The 21,819-nt window shown below is 37.9% G+C and overlaps 1 protein-coding gene across 1 annotated transcript in view; it reads left to right on the forward strand.

Moving 5' to 3' along the window:
• The window catches only part of GPR156 (G protein-coupled receptor 156), a gene marked incomplete at both ends in the record, with an annotated part of 42,431 nt that extends 23,281 nt beyond the window's left edge, over positions 1-19,150 (forward strand). Inside the window, 5 exons of the mRNA XM_081318922.1 lie at positions 8,970-9,065; positions 11,579-11,815; positions 15,447-15,611; positions 17,732-17,814; positions 18,958-19,150. Of these exons, the coding sequence (XP_081175048.1) occupies positions 8,970-9,065; positions 11,579-11,815; positions 15,447-15,611; positions 17,732-17,814; positions 18,958-19,150 (774 nt within the window). The remainder of the gene's footprint in view (positions 1-8,969; positions 9,066-11,578; positions 11,816-15,446; positions 15,612-17,731; positions 17,815-18,957) is intronic.
• Positions 19,151-21,819: the final 2,669 nt, after the last annotated feature.

A 21,819-nucleotide genomic window follows, 5' to 3' on the forward strand; every position in this document is an offset into this window, starting at 1 on the left:
ATGGGTCTCTGCGTTCTTAAACTTGGGATTGTGAAGAAATTCAATTGTTAGGACTGAATGTTGTTATATGTATAGTAAACTGAATGCCTTTGCACATGTCAAGAATAAATTAATTTTTAATTATGAAATGTAGTTTCTCCCAGTTGTAAACCAAGATTTGCAGAACATTTGAGCCGTGAGAAAAATAATTTGAATGTTAAGCTTAAATTTTAGAATCTGTGAAGCAGTTCTATAAGAAAATGCCCTGTTTAAAATTTCTGGATCTTAATGTTTATATTGATTTTTCTGTCATTACTGAGTTCATGGAGAATATCTATAAGGTCACTAAGAGTTAAACCTGGCTTGGTAGTACACAATCACTATTGCGTAATCCCAAGGAATCCCCTCCAACTGCAAGAACAAATTGTGCTGTGCACTATTTGAACCAAGCTCAAAAAACTCAGTAGCAGCCTTGTGATCTTGCTTGATGAGGGAATTATCAGACTAGTTGCATTCTTGAATGTAGTGAGGAAGAACCCAAGGAACACACTTAGATACCTGTTTCTGGGCTAAGAATTGGTAAATCACAAAAGCTATTTTTGAGGATTTCCAGTGGCAAACAGAAAGCCAAAAAACAAAACAAAAAAAAACAACGTTTTGAGCACAGTAAAATCCAATGAAGGATTTTAACAACATTATATAACTATTAAAGATAATTGGCCTAGAAAAGATACAATACTTCTTCCTTAGAATGCTTCATTTTGAAATGAAAGGTGCAGTACTTAGTTTTGTTTTTCTCTGGCTGAACATTTAATAACAAATTACAGAAATCACTATCATATAATGAGGCAAGTAAATGATAAGGAGTATGAATGAAAAATAGTGTTTGTGGATCTAAAAGAATGGGAGAGAATATAATAAATCTCAATGTAGGTAGTCTGGTCTTAAGGAGTGAGATTGAATACATGTAGGAAAGAGTAGGTTTAGTTTTAATTATGAATGAAAGGGCTAAACATATGCTTGAAATAATAAATTGGTGTCATCTAGGTTCTTGTGAGTATTAGACAGAAGGAATCTATTGGTTGGTCATAGTTGTATTGCTGTACTCCAATGAATGATAATGAAAGAATCAAAAAGTACTCAGAAGATACGAATGAATGATACAACAAAACTAGATAATACAAAAATAAAGTCATTAGGCCATTTGTAGACCCAAGAATAAATGAGAATTGTGACTGGCAAAACTTAGAAAAAGGGCTTTTGGTTTTGAATACATGATTTAAACAAAAATCTCATGCATACATTTGGACAAGGAATGAGGTGGAAAGTATTGGTCCCCCCCCCTTAAAATAGTGTTGGACTAGCAGCTTCTTTACCTAGCTCTGGAGATATTTTCATTTTATTCAGCTTCTGTTATTGTTTTCTCATTCCTGACCTGCAACTTAAAAGCATCTGACACTATGGGTAGGAAAAAGAAACAAAGAACCAGCTCTGGACATTTGAAACCAGTCAAAGCAACAAAATAACCTGGAATTAAGGAGAAACTTCCTAACAGTGAGAGCAATTAACCAGTGGAACAGCTTGTCTTCAGATGTTGTGTGTGCTTCATCACTGGAGGTTTTTAAGAAGAGACTGGACAGCCACTTGTCTGAAATGATACAGGGTCTCCTGCTTGAGTGTGTGTGTGGGGGGAGAGAATCTAAAGAAAATCTTTGATGTCTTTAGAGGATACTCTCAAGAAAAATACAAGCAAACTATTCCCAACCCTTTAATTAATAAGCAGCCAGTAAACACCAAATGTTGTGTTCTCTTAAGCTCGTATAATAAAAGGAACCTCATATATCAATATAAACATTTATTTATTTATTAAATTTCTACACCACCCATCTCACCTAAACGAATTTACACTACAATAAAATTAAGTTCTGCCTTTTTGTAATAATGGTATAACTAAGAAGATGACGCGGTGGCTCAGTGGGTTAGGATGCTGAGCTTGTCGATCAGAAGGTCGGCAGTTTGGCGGGTCGAATCCCGAGTGCCGTGTAGCAGAGTAAGCGCCTGTTACTCGTCCCAGCTTCTGCCAACCTAGCAGTTCGAAAGCACGTAAAAATGCAAGTAGAAAAATAGGGACCACTCCGGTGGGAAGGTAACAGCGTTCCGTGCGCCTTTGGCATCTAGTCATGCCAGCCACATGACCACGGAGACGTCCTCGGACAAGCGCTGGCTCTTCGGCTTTGAAACGGAGATGAGCACCGGCCCCTAGAGTCGGAAACGACTAGCACGCATGTGCGGGGGAACCTTTACCTTTACCTTTAAGAAGATGAATATCCAAAGACTTTGTCCTTTTTTTCTAAGCCAAGTATTTCATAGCCATTGACCTTTGTTTATATTAAACTGAACTATAATTGGCAAATGATTCAGATGGGTTTTTTTAGAAATCTAACATTACCATCATCATCCGTCGTTTAAAAATGAGGATCTTTCTGAAGATTTTTGAAATTATCCCCGTTTGGGTCCTTAAGATCAAAATGCGAGAACCTTTTTAAATAACATTAGATCAGCTCATACACTTCAAGATGCCTTCTCTACTTTGGACAGTTGTCAGATTTCTTTTGCCTTATCTCTGACCTTGACAGCAGGAAGTATAGATAAATGTTTCACTAACACAAAGAAAATATTGCTTGGTCCTTTTGAAAAGGAACCAGTTATCTCTTACAGCATGATGACTTAGCTAATATAACGTTCTGATATACAACCTCTGAAGTTCATTATTAACATATTTGCATCTTGTGAGCTTTTGTCTTAGGCAGAAACCCTAGACTAGAACTGTCTGCAAGTTATGGTAGATCTGGTGATAACTTTCAAACATTACAAATTCAGTAACTGTCCCACTCAGGAATCAGCTATTTGATCTTAAAACAGGTTACAAAACCAAATAAAAAGAATCAAAATTTTATGTGCTACATACACATAAATAGGAATGACTTTTTCAAGCTACAAAGGATAGAAATGCCACCCCTTTTCTGGAAAATAATTTCAAGCACTTCAATCAACTTGATAGCTCAGCCAGAAACTAAATTCTATAACATGCTATGCAAGTTCTCTCCTACTAACCCTCTGCCTCAACATATGCTCAGTAGCTCAGTATTTAGTACACATATCAATCTTTTATTCACAAAATATCTTTAATATTTATATTTCTTAGTATCATATGTCTGCATATATAGTGTTATGGTATTAATACTACATTTGATTTTATAGATTTTACTCATTTCTAAGATTTTAGAAATACTTTGCTTTTTAATCAGTTTTGTAACAACTGACAGTAATTTTACAAAATGTTGATCAGTGACTGGAATAAAGTTGCCTCAATTGATTTTTTATGATTTAAAAATGAATGAATGACAGAAAGAGCGTGTTGTGTATAGAAAAGGAATAAAAGATCTTTCATATTCAGCAGAATGAATGGAAGACTGATGAAAGAGGATGTGAAAGCTGCTTGGAAAAGAGTGAAAAGAAGGTTACAACATGTTACAAAAGCCTGTAGTTTACATAGTTTACATAGACATGTAAAACTTGTGAAGTAGGGATTAGGTATTTTCAGATTAGACAGAACTGTTAGGTAAACATGAAGCAAGATCAGTTCAACAACAACTTTATTGATTAGCCCTTGGGCCATATCAAAGTACAAAGTTCCAGCAACAAACCGTCACCAAAACTAGATAAAAGCAATCCAAAATGGAATTTGATAAAATACAATTTAAAATGGAATTAAAATACAATTTAAGTTAAAATAGTAATAAAATACAAATTTAAGATATTTTTATTTTTTTTATTTTAATTCCATTTATATCCCGCCCTTCTCCGAAGACTCAGGGCGGCTTACAAGCTTAGCAGTAGCCTTCATTCTATGTATATGCCTGCTTGTTAGGGCTTTCACACACACACCCCAAGCGGCATTATTACAAAGTCAGCTTATTGCCCCCAACAATCTGGGTCCTCATTTTACCTACCTGGGAAGGATGGAAGGCTGAGTCAACCTTGAGCCTGGTGGGACTCGAACCTGCACTAATTGCAGGCAGCTGGTGTTACTTAAGGAGGCATTAGCCCACTGCTCCACCAAGGCTCTTATTTTATATAGATAAAATATGGTAACATTATATTTCGGAGTCACCCTTACAATCTACACCAATCAGTCCCACATATGCAGATCTTAACTGGATCATTTTGTTTAAATACTGTGCTACATTGAATGTTATTTTCAAGTTCTGGCCGGACATAAGGTAAGTTATTTTGATATGGGGATCCCAATGGGTCATTCGTTTGGTATATAGACCAAGATACCTGTCTCTCACCCTCTTATACAAACAACAGTCAAATAGGATGTGAGCCAGGTCCTCTACCTCTGCCGCTCCGCAAATGCAGAGACGCTCATTATACGGTATAGCATGAAATCTCCCATATCTGACCATTGTATCAAGCTGTTCGAATCTCGCTCTCGTAAATATCTTCCTAAGATGTTTTGGGAGTTGTAACTTCAAATAACTGTCCACTTGAAAAGTACATTTGTATTTACTCAGCCATTTCAAGTTACCCACCTTACTAAGGATAGCTATATCAATTTGTGCTTCTAATTCTTTGGGCAACTCTTTTTTTACATTGTTCTCCTGTTACGCAAGAAACAGGAAGGCCACAGCTTCTTACAAAATTTGTTAGTTTGGTGATCCAGAAGATTTGTGATTGCAGTTTTATTTGCTCTAGTAGGCATAATTTGGGGAGTCTATCAGTCTCCATTTCATTAACTTTGCACCAGTAGTTATAAGCTCTAATTTTAGATAATGCCTGAATTGTATGAATTCCCAATTCAGCTCTAACTGCTGCAGCAGATGTTCTTGGATCTACACCCAAAATACATCTCAGATGCTGGGACTGTGTTTGTTCTAAAGCTGTGGTTGAATAAAGACCCCAAATTTCTGCACCATACAAGAGCATTGTTGTAACCTTAGCCTTATAAACATTGAGTAGTGGAGCTAGGGACCCTGGGTAACTATGGTTCTTTAGTTTGAGCAATAAATTCAAACAGGCTTTTGCTCTAAATGTACTTCGTTGATGATGGCAGGCCCAAGATCCAGTCTTGGAAAAAGTTCCTCCCAAATATACAAAGGTATTAACCTGCTCAATTGGTTCACCATCTAATTGCCACTTATGTCTCTGATGGTTTCTTCCAAACGCCATTATTTTCGATTTGGATTTGCTAATAATTAGGGAGTTATCCTGGCAATAAGAGCTGAATCTTCTTAATAGCCTACGTAATCCTACTTGTGAGTATGATAATAAAATCATATCATCAGCATAAAGCAAGCTGTTACAGTAAGTATTTAGGATCATCGGCATGTGTACCATGGTATCCTTCAGTAACCCTGGCAAGTCATTGATGTATAAATTAAATAATAATGGGGCCAGGATACACCCTTGCCTTATCCCTTTGTGTGAATCCTGTTAGTCAGGGCCCCATTAACCCCATACCGCACCCTCAAACAGGTACTTGTGTAAAGGGCTTTAATCAAAGCCAGAAGTCTGGGTTCTATTTTAAGAGATGTCAATTTACTCCATAGTACGTCTCTATTTACCATATCAAATGCTGCTGTAAGGTCTATAAAAGCAGCAAACAGGGGTCTCCTCTTATAGGCATATTTGGCAATTAGATGGTTCAAAACAAAGCAGTTATCAATAGTAGATCTGTTCTGTCTAAAACGTGCTTGTTCTTCTGTGAGGATGTTGTTTTCCTCTACCCAGATTTCAATTCTGTTCAAAAGGTACCTAGCATATATTTTTGCTACAATGTCAATCAGGCTGATGGGCCTATAATTACTAGGATCCTTTTTATTCCCTTTTTTATATATGGGGACAACTATTGCCATCTTCCACCCGTCTGGTATATGGCAGGTGTTATTTATGTGTGTAAAAAGACCTGCTAATACAGGGCCCCACCAGTTGGGAAATTTCTTAAATAATTCTGCTGGTAAAAAATCCTTGCCTGGGGCTTTATTGTTCTTTAAGCTTTTAATGATGGACTGTATCTCCTTTTCTGAGACTGGTGACCAAGGGGGGAGAGTTCTAGGATTTACCAAATCACTGTTTAAAAATAATTTCTTTACCGGTTCGGTGGGGGCAAACAAGCACTGATAATAATTCTCCCAGTCTGCAGCAGAGATTGGTATGTCAAATGCAAATCTCCGTTCCTTCAGAATACCTGCTACAGAGTGCCAAAATAATACTGAATTATGACTTCTGGCAGCCAACTCAAGTTCTGACCAGATTGAAATGGCAAAACGTTTTTTCTTTAATGTTATAGTTTTTTTTATATTCCCTTCTTGTGTGCAGCATCTTAGCTTGTATATGGGCAGTAGGATTCCTCTGGGCAAGCCTCATGGCTGCCTTCAATTTCTTTTTCTGTCGCTGGCAATCAGGATCAAACCAGCGAGGTCTACCCACTTGGGCTCTTTTTGTAGTAGATTTAGCTGTTAGGTGTTTCTTCAGTATGTTACAAAGATTGGAAAATGCATTGAAGGCTGACATCCAGTCAGTAGTAGATGACTGTATTGTTCTAGCCCACTTAGTAGCATTCTCTGTTTTAAGGCATTCTAATATTGCCTTAGTATCAACTTTGGCCCAAATTAACCTTTTATTTTGGGTCACCTCTACCTTTTTGGTGAGCCATCTGTCAGCCATGTTATATGGTCTTAAATCTGAGCGGCCTAAGATCAGTTCAATACTTAACAGGACAAGAATGACTAGGAGTCGATTGACTTGAAAGGGAAGCAGGAAAGACTAGAATTTCAGGACTTCTAGTTTGCTGCCGCAGCTGCTGCAAAGCAAGCTCTGTCTTCCACGTCCGATTTCGCACCACTGGGGGACCCTGGAAAGGGTCGAAAGTCGCCCTATAGGGGTGACAAGCAAGGAGGGGATCCCCGCTTGATTGCGGGAGAGTAGTAGCCCTTCCGCTCAATCTGGGGCAGCTCTCCAAACTGGCAGATGAAAGACTGGCCATAGAAATATTGCCCGTCACTAGGCTGCAGACAGCTGAAGTCAAACTTACCACCAGGCACCTATAAAGCAGTGCGGATAAAACTGGGTGAGATTTGAACCTCTCTTCAATCCTAACTATTTTTTCTACCTGTATAAGCTGCCCAAAGTATTCCTCCCCCCCCGTGGAGAGAGGGAAGGGAAATATTATCCCACCCTCGATAAACAGCGGCGACTGACTATCCAGGGGAGTTTAAAACGCTGAAAGAATAACCTGATTTTAACTGGATTTCTATCTTTTTAAAATTTGAGGACTAAAAGATATTTTATTCTTATTGAAGATTTGGGTTTTTACTTACAAAAAAGTAAAATTGGAAAAAGGATTATAAAAATTTTGGACTTGAATTTTTTTTAAAAAAAAAACACGGTATGAGTGACATCTTGTGGCTAAACCTGATTTTACAACTTGTTATTGTCTAAAAGAGACTTGGCTTGAAGCCCAGACTATAGATAAGGCTTTTGCAACCTTGGCAGATATCAGCTGTGAGAAGTTCAGCTGTGTTCTATACTCAGTGACAAAAATATTTTCATTCTCTTGATTGTAAAGCTTTTAATTTAACACACCACTAAGAGAACATGGATGAAGATCAGGAACAGATTCTCTCTGTGTTGAAAGCAATTTATGAAACTATTCTTACAGCTTCTGATGAAATAAGATATTACAGAAAAGAACAAGATGTCAGCCTAGATATACGAACCCAAACTTTGATTACAACCAAAGAATCAACTATTCAGAATATAATAGAAGAAGTGGATCAATCAAATACTATGACAGAAGATTCAACTGATCAACAAAACCAGAAAACCCAGAAAAGGGACTGACAACACTGAAAATGGAAAAGACTTTCTATATAAACCAGAAGAAACCTGAGGATTAAGAAGAACAGACTGAAGGGAAAATAAACATTTCAGGACAACTATGTCGAGATTGAATATTAGAAGATTTGTTAGCCCTCCCAAAAAATGGCAACTGGACGGCCTTTTTTATCTCAAATAATATATATAATAGCAGAGGAATATCTATTTGATGACTTAAAAGCACAGATATCGATGGCGAGTTGACAAAGAAAGCTAGAATAAGGCTGAAGAAAATTGGGGTTTTGACATTAGTGAGTATTAAAATAGAATATGTAAAAGTAAGATATATAAGCTAAAAAACTATTGAAAAATGTAATAAACATGTTTTTACTTAGCTAATATAATAACTGTACTAGCTTAAATATGAGATAGTAGACATTAAGAGAGAAAGAGAGAAAGTATTTGATGTTGAAACAAGGGAAATTTTGGTTACTAAATTTAAGACATTTGGAACTTAGTAGAAAATACTATATTATTAATTAGATAATGTAAGATGGTGAGAAATAGAATATATTCAAATAGATAAGACGTGTATCCTATTAGACTTTGTGATGAATTGTGATAAAGGGAACTTTGGTTACTTAAAACTTCCGTTAAATATTAACGGAAAACTAAAAATTGGGGAAAACTAATTAGGACATTGATTGTCTATAAAGACTGAATGTGAAAATAACCAGTTCCTTCTTTGCAACTGAGTTTTTCACAGGTGGTAGCTGTCAGTCAGAGTAGTTTTTTTCCCCTAGAGTCTGGGCTTCAAGCCAAGTCTCTTTTACGCAATAGCAAGTTGTAATACCATACATCACCACAAGATGTCACTGATGCCATTTAAAGTTTTTTAAGTCCAAAGTTTTTATGATACATCTTCTAGCGTCTGTGCTGCGGCGATGGCAAACGGGAAGTCCTCCTTCCCAAGTTTTTAATTTCTTTCTTTAAAAACAATATCTTAGAATTAAATTCTATGATAAGAATATGGAAATAAAGTGTTAATGATTTTGAACATTTTGCAAACTAAGAGATTCTTAGCTATTTATTTTAATCTTCGGCAGGTCACTGACAAAGGCTTCAGTTGCACACTGAGTTATGGATACGTCTGTAAATCGCTCTATTCTGAATTTTGGTTTATTCTTCTTCTGGGATTTAAGGTACATTCATTCCAGTATCTCACTGATAAAAGAAAGGCTTACAAGTTCATTGTCCATTATACCTAGATATTTAAAGATTAGATTTATTTAATTTAGGGACAATCTTTTTGTATAAATATTCTTATATTCATTATGCTCAGTTGTGAAAGTTACTTCTGATTGATGAAGGTGTTGCTTCCTCAAGACGAGAAACACTTCTTATGCTTCGTTCCTTCTACTTCTATACGGACATTGAATTCAAAGCAACTTGTAGTATATCTTGAAACTTTATAAGACAAGCTTAAAATAATTGCTAACATCCAGCTTTTTCATCCAGCTACAACGTAAGTTATATAAAGGGCAGGGGAATAATAGGTCACCAAAGCAGCCCCCCCCAAACTATAGCACCAAAATTTAGGGACAAAACTGTGTTTTGTTCACTAATATGGACTTGGCATTTACCAGCATCAACCAAAATCCAGGGCCTCCAGCAATCTGCCACCTGGCCCTTGAAATAGGTTCAGTGAGTAACTAGCATCCAGCTGAAAGTATCCTTTCCCTTGGAATGATCCATGTTTTTCTGGTAAAATAGCATTCATAATGCAAAAGCATTAAGTTATGGGACTGCAGTGTAATTTCCTTCCCAATCTGCCCTCTACTACCCAAAGTACCCAGGTTCCATCATCAAATTGGAGAGTTATTTCACATATCATGGTTGTTGGAAAGTATCCTTTTGCTTTTGCATTAAGAATGCTATTTTATCAGAAAAACATGGGTCATGGGAAAGGCTACCTTCAGTTGGCTGCTAGTTACTTGCTGAACCTATTACAAAGTTTTATCAGTTTATAATATAGGATACAGTCGAAATACAAAGTAAATAGTGGAAAAGATGGGGAAGGGAAAAGGGAGTAGAAAAGTGAGGTAAGGGAGGAAAAAAAAGGGGGAAACATTGACTTCCGACTTTCTTTCGTGCAATAGAGTATCAACTTCGAACCTCAACTTTTTACTTTTACAAAATAATATAAGCTAGCCATTTCAATAACATCAAATCTATCCAATTGGTAAAGCCCACAATCAAAATTTCATTTTTTCCCATCACAAGCACAAAATTTAGAAGTGGTTTCCATGTGGCAATAAAAGAACCTATTGCAAGAGCCAGGTGGCCAGACTGCTGGAGGCCCTGGATTTTGGTTGATGCTAGTAAATGCCAAGTCCATATTAATGAACAATGGATCTGGCATGCATTACTGAAACCTGGTTCAGCAACTGCAGCAAAATCACCCTCTCTGAAATCTGCTTGCCCACATCGGAGTTTACATCTGCTTTGAATGCCAGGATAGGGGGAAAGGTTTGGTGGCATTCAGTACTACTGATCATATGGTGGTGGGCTGTAAATACCTTTATGTGATATTGGGTAGTACAGACAAGCTAGGAATTCTACTCATGTATCACCTGGCTTCTGCAAAACAGTCGCTGTCTGGCTGTCCAAATCTCATGGCAGGGCTGGTGTTGGAGTCCTTCCAGCTTTTACTGCCAGGGGACTTCAGTTACCATGTTGTGGAACTTCTTTGCTAGGTTTCTAGGATAATCTAGAAATTCATGGCAGTCATAGGTTTGAACTAGTTTATCTTAGGCAGATGTGTTGGGCATGTAATTGGCATTATTTCAGATCTAGTCTTTATTACAGCAGCTATTATGTGATTTGAAGATAGAGGACATTATGAAGAGTCCATTGCTGTATTCAAATCACTCCCTGGTTAGTCTGAGGCAAATGATTGCCTAGAATCCTTACTAGTTGGGAGGTTCTATTAAATCTCCAGACCCCTTAGGGCCTGGATAGGCATTTGGAGAGTTTTCCTGCTAATTGCAGACAGTTCTGTCAAGCACCTAGTTAATCCCTGTGACTGGGGTGCAAGATGAGAACGCTCCTGGGTGGCTTATCCCCTTCCACAAATATGGAGAGGATTCTTGGTTCAACAAGAAGCACTGGGAAATAAGAGGGATGGAGAAAGACTGGAAGTGAACTTGACCAAACCTTTGTATGAATGCCTACCTGGAGGTGATAAAAGGCAGAGAAACACTCTTACGTCATCCTTCTAGTAACTTCTTTTTGGGGGGTCTGAGAGTTAGCAAGGTCTGCCTACAGGTTCTTATGAAAATTTGGTCAATATTTTGCCACAACAGGGATCAAATTTAGTCTAGGCTCTGTATGGGCAGTTTGTATGAACCTGGCAGAAGTAGAATCTTGCAAAGTGAACTGGAAGTCATTCCATGTGGCAATTTCAGTGAAGAGGATATGGTTCAGGGCAGCATCAGCTCCATCACACGTGAACTGGGTGCCTATCCCTCCTAATATTACCCAGGGATGATTACTAGAGTATGGCTGCTATTGTTCCATCATTGATTTTGAATCAAGTGAGCAGTAAGGATATTTTATTAAATTTTATCAATGTATGGATTAGATTAACAAAATGGAACTTTAGACTTAATTCATGTTTGAACCTACTAAAAAATTTTTCTGTGTTATTTTTCAGGGAATCCTACTGATGTATGGAATTTACCTTGCAGGTCTAACAGATAATCTCAGTTGCCCACCAGTTAATCAGTCCCTGACACTCATAAGTGCAGTAGCCATTATTTTCCTCTTTATTGGAATTATGCTGGTGATTAATAGTTTTTTCTATTTGTGGCACAATTTGATATATGGATTAACTTCAGGAGGAATCTTTGTCTGTATGTCTTCAATAAATTGTTTGATCTTTATCCCACAGGTAAGAAAGCGATGAGCAGTATTGCAAATTACTTTTCCCCAGAGTTTTGCATATACCGTATATACTTGAGTATAAGCCGAATTTTTCAGCCCACTTTTTGGGCTGAAAAATTCCACTTCGGCTTATACTCCAGTCAACAAAAAAAACTTACCGAGGACTTGTGCGCGGCCAAGGCTTTGGTGCTTCCGGGATCGCACGCACCTCTCCCAAGCCACCGCCGTCTGGAGACCTGCCGAAGTTTGAGGAGGTTTGGGGAGGTGCGCGCGCACCTCCCCAAACCTCCCCAAACGTCGGCAGGTCTCCGGACCTCCGCGCCCTGCCTGCCTGCTTCTTTCCGCAGCGGAAAGAAGCAGGCAGGCAGGGCGCGGAGGAACGGAGACCTGCCGACGTTTGGGGAGGTTTGGGCGCCTCCCCAAACGTCGCCGGGTCTCCGTTCCTCCGCGCCCTGCCTGCCTGCTTCTTTCCGCAGCGGAAAGAAGCAGGCAGGCAGGGCGCGGAGGAACGGAGACCCGGCGACGTTTGGGGAGGTTTGGGGAGGCGCCCAAACCTCCCCAAACGTCGCCGGGTCTCTGTTCCTCCGCGCCCTGCCTGCCTGCTTCTTTCCGCTGCGGAAAGAAGCAGGCAGGCAGGGCGCAGAGGTCCGGAGACCTGCCGATGTTTGGGGAGGTTTGGGGAGGTGCGCGCGCACCTCCCCAAACCTCCCCAAACTTCGGCAGGTCTCCGGACGGCGGCGGCTTGGGAGAGGTGCGCGCGATCCTGGAAGCACCGAAGCAAGTCCTCGGTAAGCTCCGGGCGGTCACTTGCTTCGCGTCTCCTGAGGGAAGGGGGGGGCGACTGGAGCGGGCGTGTTTCCTCGCCTGCTGGGCGCCGCGATTTGCCCGGGGAACGCGCGGGCCCCGAATGGCAGCGTGGAGCGAGGAAGCGGACAGCCAGGGCTTCCCCGAGAGCCGCGGCCACACAGGGTATTCCTGTGTATTCAGGCTTGCAAAATGGCGGATCGAGCCTCTGCTGGCGGCAGAGGCTTGCAGAACGGCGGATCGGCTTATACTCGAGTCAACAACTTTTTCCAGTTTTTGGGGGTGAAATTGGGGGTCTCGGCTTATAGTCGAGTCGGCTTATACTCAAGTATATACGGGTAAATGGAATTCCTGATACATAAAATAAATATACAAATTAATTAAAAATGGTTAATCTCATTGGTAAGATAACTATAGTTTACTTGGCAAGAAAATGCAATTATATATCCTCAGCTCATAATAAATGTATTCTGCTTCGCATTCCAATAAGCAGGACTCTCATCATACTGGAACTTGCAAATACACTTTCTTAGCTGTGCTGTACAGATTCAAGGACTTATATGGTTGGGTGCCATACCACATAACCTATTTTAGTACTACATAGATAGTTGTAGGATTGTAGAATGGTAAGAAGAGGAATAATTAAAAACCCTCATAGCATACACCTTTTTGATTTTAATGTCAGGATTTCATTACAATGGTTTAAATCTAGTTCTTGTTCCTTTATATTACCATTTTTGGATTATGATTTCTCCACAGGTGAAGTATCTCTTTTAGCCTGAAAAAAAATGCAAATACAATTTAAATGAGCACATAAACTCACACACTTTGCCTCTTGTGAGCAACTGTCCTTGACTTGTAAGATAAGGATAGACAAAGCACAGAAAGAGAAAGAAATAATATGCCAGTTGAATTGGACTGTGTATTCATGAGCCAGTACTCTTCTGTTCAGTGCTTCCACACTGTAAAGGGAAATAAGGTTGAACCAATTTTGCAAAAGTAAAGTTCAGGTCAGCTCAAGATACCAATGGCAAAAATCTAGAGTTTTGCTAATAATAAAAAATCATTTAAAACCTGAAATCTGTCCTATTAAATCCAACAGTCATGATTATACTGCAAAGCAGTCTGTGCCTCCTTATAACATCAGAATTCCTTGAATGCTACTTGTGAGTAGTAGTCGTTAACCTTTATAAAATGTGACATTACTTGCTTAAGAGCAACTAAATTGCATTGAGCTTTGGCAGAAAGAAGGTTCAATTCCAATTCACTGTCAGATAACCTAATGGAAACCATGGGCTATCCTCAGTTGATTTCAGTGTAGATATTCATGTATTTTAGTGTGGCCTATTTTATCTGAATATGTCTTAAATATTTGGCTTTATGTCCTGTATCTGTAAAATGCAATAAAGTTTGGGAGACAGGAGATTGTTTAATATGAGTGAATCCCACTGAATTTGAGGTTACAGTGAAATCTAGAATGAGTTTGTGAGCTCATTTTCTAGAAAGCAATTAAGGAATTTGTTTCCCAGTTTCAGCAGTATTTTGTTCATAATTTATGTTGTGGTCAAAATTTGATAAACAATTTTTATCCCTAACAGTATATAACTTTTAGTATTATTCAAACGATAGGTTATAATATTTACTCTAATAAATGTATTGTGGCTGCCCAGTAGATAAGATTCTGGGCAGTTTACAGTATCAAACGAGTAAAAACAGCTAAAAATAACTATGCCTATAAACTAAGACTACAGAATAATGCAAAAAACAAAACAACAGAAAAATATCTCTCTTCACCCAGCCACATTCTGGGTGTCATGTTCCACCATCATGTTCAATAGAATATCAGATTATTTTTCTCCTTATGATCAGGAGAATTTTGTATTTTAAATTAAAATATTAGATTTAACAAATTACTTATTAGAAAACCACCACTGTGAAATAGGAAAAAAAGAGATTCCAGGACCTTGCAGATTATAGAAAGTTGGGCAATCTTTCTAGAGTAGGTGGACTGAAAATTGAAGCAGAGCTAAAGCAGCGTTTTAGGATTCTAAAGCAAAAATACTTCTAGGAGTGAGAGTTAGCTTAGAATTTTCTCATGCTGAGGAAGCAGATTTAAATAGTTTTAGGAGGCTGGGAGATATGGTGAGTGAGGCAAAGATGCAAAATGTGAGAGGCCACATTGTGAGAGTATACTGAGGCGAGGCATAGGGGTTATACTCTTAAAAATTTGTAGTAAAATTATTTCACAACAAGTTTGATGTGTTTTCACCTCAAAACACCTGGAGAGGCTTTGAGGGCCATCTTTGAATCTGGGATCACAGGTAGATCTTTTCTTTCCATAATTTGTGTGGTAATAACTGACAAATGATATAACACAGGTAATAAATAAGTAATATTAATCTTATCCCAAACTTAGGATAGCATGCCCGTATTCCACAGTGATTAAAAAAACTTGTAAGAGTTTATTTCATATATGTGATTCAAACATTTTATATTGTACTGTGAATCGTTTTGATGCTATAGCTGCCAACTGACAAAGCTGCTCCATTGCTTTGTTGCCTTCTTTCTTTAAATAGTGAAAAGGCCTGCAATGAAAGACTTTGGCCCAGAAAGGTGTGTTCAAGAGACAGAGAGTGAGATGTGGACAAAGGAAATGAACTTTGCCTTCCAAATGAAATGTGTGCATGTGTACAAAGGAATGAGATCTTTATTATGAGAATAAAACAACCCAGCAGTTTCAAGACATGCCCCCCCTATTTCTCCATAGCTTTCACTTTTTGTGTACTGTACTCTATCTTGATTCTTACTTCTGAAAATTCTATTTCAATGTTCAGCAGATCAGACAGTGGAAGACTTTTGAAAAACAAGAAGTTGATACCAGCAATGTGGCCAAATATTTTACAGGTTCCAACAAGAATTTCCATTCTACAATGTATAGTGATGAAGAGATATACCAGCTGCTCGGTGAAAAAAATACTATGATGCAGCAGCTTGCAGAGGTGGGAAATACTTAAATAAGTAAAAAGAATGAAAATACCTCATCCTTAAACTACTGATTTAAAAGGTAAAGTTTTCCCTGTCAGTCGTGTCTGACTCTAGGGCATGGTGCTTATCTCCGTTTCTTGGCCAAGGGAGGCAGCGTTTGTCCAAAGACAATTGCTGTGGCCATGTGGTTAGCTAGCATGGCTATATGCCAAAGGTGTACGGAACGTTGTTAGCTTCTCACCAAAGTGGTACCTATTTATCTACTTGCATTTGCATTGTTTCGAACTGCTAGGTGGGCAGGAGCTGGAGTAAGTAACGGGAGTGATAAGTATGGCAAACGTAAGGGGAAAAACTACTATAGTCCATGGTTTGTTTTTCCCCCGTCAGACATTTTAGAATGGTAGGAAAAATGTACAGGTGACCAGAAATCTATATTATTAAAAAAATGCTATCTGGATGTCATAAATCATAAAAGTACATGCTCATTTGAAAGAGGATATAGATACAAATTGCTGAATAAGAAATTGTGCAAGAAGGCAGTTGCTGTGCACACCTATCTCTGCATGGAGATGGACTATTTTCATATTTCCCAATACCTATTAAGTGGAGGAAAAATTGAGAAGTTAGCCTTTTATAGGATCTTTCAATGAATACTGAAAAAAATAGTTCATTATCATTCCAGTAGTATGAGAGGAATTGAGCAAATACTCTATGTTTTTTGCTCCCAAGATGGAAATGGTTTAAATATAGCCACTTCTCTGGCAGATATGGCATATAACCAATCCACTGAAGATTTTATCAACTATCTTCACTTAGTAAACAAGATAGAATATCCTTGGAATAAAAGAAGTAGAAAGGTATTTTTACAGCAACATTTCCAAGAATAGAACCCTAGGTTAAACAGATAGTTCTCCTGAGCAAGCAGAACCATTCTTAGAATATGCTTTGGCTGCATTTGGTTGAAACATGTCAGAAGAATACTTGAGTAATTTTTAGTGGGGAAAAATCCCCAAAGCCATGCAACCTGATCTTACATATGAGCTGTGTGATGTTCCTATCTTGTGTTTTCCTTTTTAAAAGTTTTTTAAAATACTAAAAAAAAATTGAGTCATTATCAATTGAGATTCAGGTCATAGTTGTTCCAAAGGTGCTTTTTCAAAAGGCAAGTGGACTTTTATTTTTCCTTGAAGATGATTTCGCTTCTCAACCAAGAAGCTTCTTCAGTTCCGATTCTGAACTGAAGGAGCCCCTTGGATGAGAAGCAAAACGTCTGCAAGGAAAAACAAAGTCCAATTGCTTTTTGAAAAAGCACCTTTGGGACAATTGAGTACTGTAGGTAAATCTTTGCATGCTTATGTCACTTTAATCAAGCAAATCTAGTTGGCTTATGAAATAAATGAAGCACTTCATAAAGAGGAATCATAGCCTCGCATATTAAGTGGAGATTTCAGCATTTGCTTTGCCATTTAGTCTGAAGTAATAGAGTCCATTTTGTGGCATTTCAGATTAGGTCTAGATGAAAGGAATACTTTTTTCCAGTACATGCCAAATATTTGAAGACTGAGGTTAAAAGGCAAAATGGTGGTACCTTTTTACTCAACTGCTTTGAAATTCATCAAATTTGGTATGCAATGCATTTTGACGTGAAAAATTTGTCCCAGTACTCATCATTTGTTTGGTATTCAGTGCATAAGCTAGAAGTTGTTGATGTCATCTGCCTTTTGACTCACTATATTATAACATGGGGAAAAATCGCTCATCACTTTTGGTACTTATCCTGCCTCCCAGAACCAATTAAGAATGAGTACCAAGGTACCATTGTATCTTATAGTTGCATTTCATTAACAGTGCATACGTTAATGTTTTGTGTTTGGAAAGGCTTTTAATATAAGATTGATAAGCAATATTCTGCTTTTCTCCTCCTGTGTTTCTTATTTGTTAAGTGCTTTTATTATGTGTATCATTATTAGCCAACGTGATAATTTTTGTTGAAGTATGACATTTATTATTTATTCTAGCTCATTCATTTGCATAGCAGGCCTGTCTGTTTTTTTCAGACATTCCTTTTATGCAAACTTTAATTGTGTTTTGGTGCATTTAAGTCAAAATATTTATTATAGTTTATTTAAAACAGAAAGATACAGCAATTGCAAATCTTCAAGAACAAATGAACACCGTTAAGGAGAAGTTGATGAGACTGGTGGCTATAGAGCAAGGGTCTCCAACCCCCGGGCCGTGGACCAGTACTGGGCCGTGGCATGCCACAACCGTTCCGCAAAAACAAGCAAAGCCCCATCTGCAGGATGCAGGCAGCACACAAAACCTTGCCCCCTCCGGTCTGTGGAAAAAACTCTCCCCACATAACCGATCCCTGGTGCCCAAAAGGTTGGGGACCTCTGCTATAGAGGATTACCACAGTGTTGCTGGTTCTCCATTTCTTTCTACATCCCATTTGCCTTCTCATTCTACAGATAATTTTTCTTCAGTGGCAACTGAAAATCTACCCTTTTCATTTAGCCAGGAGCTGAAACCATGGCAGAATTCTAAGCTCTCAAATTCACAATACTTAGTAGGATTACTTAGTAAAAAAAGGTCTATTGATGACCTAGAACATACAGATCAAGAGAGCATATCATTAGACATTACTGCTAAGTGCAAACTAGTGAATAAGAAGAATTCAGGTGCTAAGTATGATGAAGATCAATGGTTTTCCCAATCCAGCACTTTACTTACTAGGGAGAGGCTACATGAACACAATTTCAGCACGCTGAGCAAAGGAGCAAGGCAACGACATTTTTCAGCACTGAACCAAAAGCAAAGCCCAGAAGTAAGTTCTGCAGACAATAAAAAAATTCAAGAAATCTTGCAGGACCTGAGTGAGAATCATATTACTATAACGCAGCCGTTTTCCAGGGGACCCAAATACAATTATGAAAGGAGAATGATGTTGCAACCAAAGAAGATTCAAAAGAAAGTCCCCTTCAATTTTTCTAGTTCCACGGCTTCCAGTATTCAGTGTGATGTGAATAAATCAGCCAGCAGAATGCAAAGAATGAGCAGATTAATAGAATACAATTCATCAGCACCAAGAGGCACCAAGGATGGAGATTCTTTGCATCAGCTTCCTCCTTTGCCATCACTGGTGCTTAAGAACCCACTGCAAACTAAGCCTGACAGTGGGTTTGAATCATTATATAATGAAGGCTATGGCTTGCTGCTAGACAATCATCTAGTAGAGAACTATGCATCCACATTGTATCCCACAAACATGAGGAATTTTCATTATCAGCAGAAAGATTTTCTGACAAGAGCTATTCCAGGTCTTTCTCCCTTCCAGCATTTTTACTTTGATTCTGGCAGTTCTTCTGGGGAGGGAGCCTATTGCCACCAAACACAAGCTTGTGAAATTTGCCATTGCAGTCTCTCTTCTTCTAGTGACAGCTGCATGATTGACACAGATCCTGAATATAGTACATTAGATTATGCAAAACTTTATAGCAAAGCTAAACAAATTGTGAATTTCAATGAAGATTTGGAACCCACTTATGTATAAAAATTTGAGTTTGCTATACATTTCTGTTTTTTGGTAGTAAATGAGAATATCCTCAAAAGCATGGCTTCTCCTGTAAGTTGTTTGAGCCTGTAAAAATTAAGTTGCATAGAAACCTAGGTAATATATTTTCTATATAGAATAACACCAATTTCATTTGTGATTTGCTAGACCTCTTCCAAAAAGTTCAGTACATATTTTAGCGGAAGATTAGTCATCTGGGTTCCCAAGTTAATTGTGATACATAATCATACCATCCCTAGGTGTTCTCTGCTAGGAATCCTTTTTTTAAATACAACTTTTTATTAACTTTCCAGTGTTACAATTATATTTTTGAAAAACAATGTGGTGTCTGGATTACAATAATTCCATTACATACAAATATGTATTAATACAAATCTCCAACTATTATAGCCAATATTTCCTCTTTTTTCCTTTAATACATACTGTCTCTTATCTAAATTAATATACTTCTTATTCCATCCTTCAGCTACTTAGTAGTTTTCTTACATTTATCAATGATTTTATATATCTTATTTATTTTGATATTCCATCTTTTGGACCATCAATAACCTTATAAATTTTCCCAGCTTTAATTTTGCATTAATTTTAATATTTAACATTTCCAAATTTTTGAGTGACCTCAAATCCCTTTGTCACAATTCCCAACATCTAATATTCCAGATACATATCTTATCTCACTTCCATATCAACAGATTAGTAATACAGTGTAATATTCTTATTTTCATTATAATTTCCAAATATTGTAGATTCAATAACCAAGATTTCTCCCATTTCAGCATTTAATACATCCTCTCTCTTCATGTCCACTTTCTCATATCGTTTCTTATCACTACATCCATACATATTAATTACGTTACATCACTCATACATATATCTTAATCACCTTTATCTATCCTTTATAAACAACTCAATATTTCAGTTTAACTATTGACATTCATACATCTAGGTTTTAATTAGCCAACATTTTTCTTTACCTTCACATCATAAACATATCTCATATTCAAAATACAGGTCTTGTCTACTTAAATATATTCTATTTTAAACCTCCTAAATATGTTCACACTCCATTCTTCTTCAGTCTTATTCTGGCTTTTTTTCCTTTGCCAAGTCATCTTCGGCGTCCTTGCTTCAGGATCATCAAAGAATTCTTGTATTATTGTATCATATTGAGATGACCATCCAATCACCATTTTTGGAAGGTTGTGGGGTCTGGCAGAACTACTAGATCTTCTCTTTATTTTCTCCTCTTGACGTAGTTGTCCTGGACTGTTTATCTTTTCTTTCATCTGTTTCGCGTTTTGATCTTCGAATTCCTTCTGATTTATATAGCAGGTTTTTTCCTCCAACCATTTTGTCAGATTTTTTTTCTGAGTTTTATCTGTACTTGTTGGGCGGTTAGATCTTCTGTCAGAATATTTGATTGTTCAATTTTTTCTGTTGTATTCTGTATAGATAGTTTATTAGTTGTAGTCAAAGTTTGAGTTTGCTTATCTAAGATGCTAATTTTTTTCCAAAAGCTCTTATTTCATCACCGGCTGTAAGAAGCATTTGGTGAGTTTGACAAGTTATTTTCATCATAGCAAAGATTTGTTTTTGCATTTTTTCCATAGTAAAAGTCTGTTCCTGGTCTTCCATAGTGATGAGTTAAATTGAAAACTTCTACAGGTTTTTTTTCCTCAGTAAATAAGCAACAGCTAAGACTCTCACAGCTGGTGTTCAAGGTTGCATGAATTTTATCTTGTTTTCTAAAACATCAGCTTGGTCTCTTTTCTTTAAAAATGGCATATTGCAATTTCAGGTTTGGCCACAAGATGTCCCCCAACAGTTTAGAAAATTCCTGTAAATTATTTCTTCTATTTTAGGAGAAAAAAACCAAACTTTCAAATAAAAATAGGGAGCAAAAAGTAGATGATCAAAAACTTTTAATCCACAAGTTTTAGAAAATAAAGTTGTAGTTGGGATCCAATTATTTTTTCAACGTTTTTTTAAAATCTCCCCTGTATATTCAATCACCGCTGTTTCTGGAGGGCGGGCTATAATTCCCCTTCCCTCTCCATAGGGGAAAAAAGTACTTTAGCAGCTTACTTAGGTGGAAAAAAGTTGGAATTTAAGAGAGGTAGATCTCAACCAGTCTCTTCCATGCTGCTTTAATGTTGCCTGGTGGTGTGACTTCAGCTGTCCACAGTTATGGCCGGTCTTTCATCCGCCAGTTTGAAGAGAACGCAGGCACTGACGGGAGAGTTGCCACTCTCCTGCGTTTCTGCGAAAGCCCCTCCTTGCTGGTCACCTCTTCGGGGCAACTTTTTGACCCTTTTAGGGCCCCCCAGCGATGCAAAACTGGACATGGAAGACGAGTCGTCTTCCAAGTGTCCATAGCAGCCGCATCAGCAAACCGGAAGTCCAGGAATCCTGTATCATTGACAATAGGTCAACTATCTGAATGATGACCAATGATGTCAAAAGCCCCCAGATACTGAATCTTGGCCCAGGCCTAATGACCCAGGAAGAAAACTATTATGCATCTCCTAGATCAGGAGGGATCCATCCTCTGCGGTTTCTTTGGAGTTCCTGCCAAGCTGAAAAAACATGGATTGGTACATTTATTAGATTTTTTATTGTGCTTTTCCTCACAACAACCTTATGAGGTA

This window comes from Vipera berus, assembly GCF_964194415.1.
Source record: "Vipera berus genome assembly, chromosome: 2".
In the NCBI taxonomy this organism is placed as follows: Eukaryota; Metazoa; Chordata; class Lepidosauria; order Squamata; family Viperidae; genus Vipera; species Vipera berus.